The following is a 3,396-nucleotide window of genomic DNA, read 5'->3' on the forward strand; positions in this document are numbered from 1 at the left end:
AACAGCACCTGATGTTTATGGGAGTAAAAGAAAAGACAGAGAGTTCCAGACACACCCAGGGAGGAGAGACACACTCGGACTCTCAGCTGTTTGACAGTGAGAACACTCTGCTGGTCGGAGCACAGTCCAACCTGATCTGCAGCTGGTTTGTGAAGAGACAGATTGATTTTGATTGTCAAAAGCACATAGACCATGAACACAAAGCAACTCAACAAACATCCCTCATTTATAGTGATGTCTAAAGTAGGAACTGGATTAGCATTTTGCATGTTGTCTCTTTAACACACTATCTGCTAGAGGTGTAAATGTTTGGGTATTTCAATAATGCATTACAAAATAATCCAGATTCAGTATTTAGAGGTGCTTTTTTTGTTAGGATCTTCTCCAATCAGCTTTGCGATTGATAAATGCGATGTGGCAGTTCTCTCTTGATATGAGCGGGATGCAGCACTGGTGTATTTCAAGGCCATTCTAGGCTAGTTACTCAAGTATGTAGAGGAATCTCTGAATTCCCTTCTTTGCAAGTCTTTGCATGACCTGCAGGATGGACTCAAAAGCTACAACACATTACAACCTGTCATGTCTGTTGTCTGTTTGAATCACGCACTTACAAATCTTTATTGATGCGTGCACATTTGTTTTAACCTCATACCTTTTGCATTGTATTGTACGCAAGTACGTAATTTGCAGGAACAAGATGAATTACTTTGTTGGCTTCTTGGCAAGATTGCTGTTGTAAAATGTTGGTTATATTTGGTTAAATAAATAAAGTTATATCAGCTGAGGTATTTGTGTAAACACACAGGGCAAACCTAAGTAAAAACACTGGTCCATGCTACTGCACACATCTCTTTTTAATAATAACCTTTTAGTATTTGTTAATTCTGTGACTTCAAGACCAAGTTCAACTTATGTAAAAATAACCTGTTATTTGGAAAGATAATGCTAGCTACTTTTAGAAACTAGCCATTTCCAAAATGCATTTTACAGACTAAGGTGAAAACTGGTATTTTTTGGTGAATTTTTAATAAGTAATGCAACACAATAATGATCAACACGTCTTTCATTGGTGTGTAGATATACCGTCCATTAGTAGCATTAACATTTTTGGAAATTGATAAACAGAATCCTAGAAGAAGCAAATCTTACTTCTACCAAGATCCTTTATTCCCCAAACCCTACTTTCTATAAATTATTTAAAAGCAAAATAAAAGAGAAAGTGGAATTAGGTTTTACATTTTTTTTTATCCAAACCAGATTATAAATAATAAAATGAGAGAAAATGCATTGAAATAAAAATGCTAAATGGCGCACCAGCAAGAATACTTAAATAATCTACAACTATGAATATAAAGTGTACAAATGAAAAAAAAACTACATTGGAATGATACAATAACACATTTGGAGGTAAACAAAGATGTTCCACTGCTCTGTAAACAAACTAACAGATGTCTATCATACAGTTATACAAAGTACCTAAGTATTGTGTGTTGCATCACTTTGTGACACAGAGTAGTGTTCAGCAGTTACAGACAGAGAGGATGATACAGCTTCTGGCTTTTGTTTGGCCAGGGCCACAGATAGAACTGAGTTGAAAATGAATGGTACTGTAGCTGCTAGTGAGGGTTTTACCAGAGAACTCAGCAGATGATGGAGCCAGGGAACCAGTCAGAGGACTGAATGCACACAGAATGAGAACAAGTGGTTTTTAGAGGATGCTTTAGGAATACTCTGACAGTCAGCAGCCAGGATGCTCCTCAGTCTGTTTCTGTAGTCTGAGATAGGAATATGTTTCTGTGATGAAGACAGGGATGAGTCTGTCACTGGGAGACAGAGTCTGTCACTGGGAGAATGAGGACGGAGTCTGTCACTGGGAGACAGAGTCTGTCACTGGGAGACAGAGGACGGAGTCTGTCACTGGGAGACGGAGTCTGTAACTGGGAGACAGAGGACAGAGTCTGTCACTGGGAGACGGAGGACAGAGTCTGTCACTGGGAGACGGAGGACAGAGTGAGGACAGACGGGGAGGAGCCGCCCTCTCTGGCTCTGGCAGCCAGCTTCTGTCTCAGCTCTCTGATCTCCTTCATCAGATTTCTCTCGCTGCTGTCCAGCTGGGCCCGACCTCTGTCCAAGGAAACTGTCAGGAGTCAAAGAAAGACAAACACATAGAAATATTATTCATACACTAACTGAAGAGAAGGCTGGTCATATTATTTAGAGCTGCAATGGATGAAACAGTTCAATGATTGAATGATGACCAAAAAGGTATGCCTGAGAGTAATTGCCCATTCGACCCACCCCTCTTGAGAGCAATTTAACATCATCTCTTGCTCTTTTGCTAAGCAAACAACTAATGGATTGCTTGTGAAAAATAACAGCTAATTTATTGATAAAATATTTAGCATCTTCTTTATAAAAATATTTGTAATGCCCCTTCTACGAAAAAGTAGGTTTAGTGCTTCATAAGGTCTCAACCTTTTGTTACCCAATTGCAAGAACCTTGTCCAGCAAGATGAGAAACAAGAAAGTATTTGCAAAACCTGCGACCATGTACGCAAACTTTCTCTTACACACACACACACACACACACACACACACACACACACACACACACACACACACACACACACACACACACACACACACACACACACACACACACACACACAGTATTACTGAAGCCGAGAAACTGTTAGCATCACTGCTCATATTGTAACACCACTGCTGATTGAAGGCATAAATTACATTTGAATTTTTTTAATTCTTGCAAACTATTGAGCATGTTTATATAAAAGAAAAATAGCTTTGTAAAAAGAAAATGTTAAATTAGTATTTAATATAACCATTTGGCAGTACTTCCATAGTCCACTAGACGGTGCTCTGAGGCACACTACATAAATCTTGTGATCTCTGCAATTGATCACTTTGTTTGATGGTGGGCAACACAGACATGTCACCAAACACAAGGCTGCTGCTGCTGCTGCTGTGCGGCTTTGCATTTGTGGCTCTTCATCAGAGAGCCGTTTGAGCTGAAGCAGTCTGTATCGTCACCTTATGAAAATAACACACCTGTTGGTATACCTTAAGAAAACAGGAGAATGTCCACAGTGACTTACAGACGGTGGAGGTGCTCTCTGAAGGCGATCGGCTGTTCAGACACACCATGTTGGTTTGTGCCTGCTTCAGGGGGGGGGCAGGGCCGGGCCTGACGTCTGGACCTGCAGCGCTGGGTCCAGCACTGACAGAAGGGGCGGGTATGGGTCGATGAGGAGGCGACACTACCCTCACCTGTCTTTGGACGTCTGAAACAAAGCACACACTGGTACATTAGATCCACGTCAGGCCGCAAACAAGTCGTTCGTGTGTGTGTGTGTGTGTGTGTGTGTGTGTGTGTGG

General features: G+C 41.1%; 1 protein-coding gene across 1 annotated transcript in view; it reads right to left on the reverse strand.

The window, feature by feature from the left end:
• Window positions 1–685: 685 nt before the first annotated feature.
• Window positions 686–3,396, reverse strand: part of tbc1d31 (TBC1 domain family, member 31) — an 11,757-nt gene continuing 9,046 nt past the window's right edge. Inside the window, exons 22-23 of the mRNA XM_010770387.1 lie at window positions 3,117–3,302; window positions 686–2,137 (exon numbers count right to left, since the gene is read on the reverse strand). Of these exons, the coding sequence (XP_010768689.1) occupies window positions 1,989–2,137; window positions 3,117–3,302 (335 nt within the window). The 3' untranslated portion in view covers window positions 686–1,988. The remainder of the gene's footprint in view (window positions 2,138–3,116; window positions 3,303–3,396) is intronic.

The sequence above is a fragment of the Notothenia coriiceps genome, unplaced genomic scaffold (assembly GCF_000735185.1).
Source record: "Notothenia coriiceps isolate Sejong01 unplaced genomic scaffold, NC01 NC01_scaffold00008896, whole genome shotgun sequence".
Lineage (NCBI taxonomy): Eukaryota > Metazoa > Chordata > Actinopteri > Perciformes > Nototheniidae > Notothenia > Notothenia coriiceps.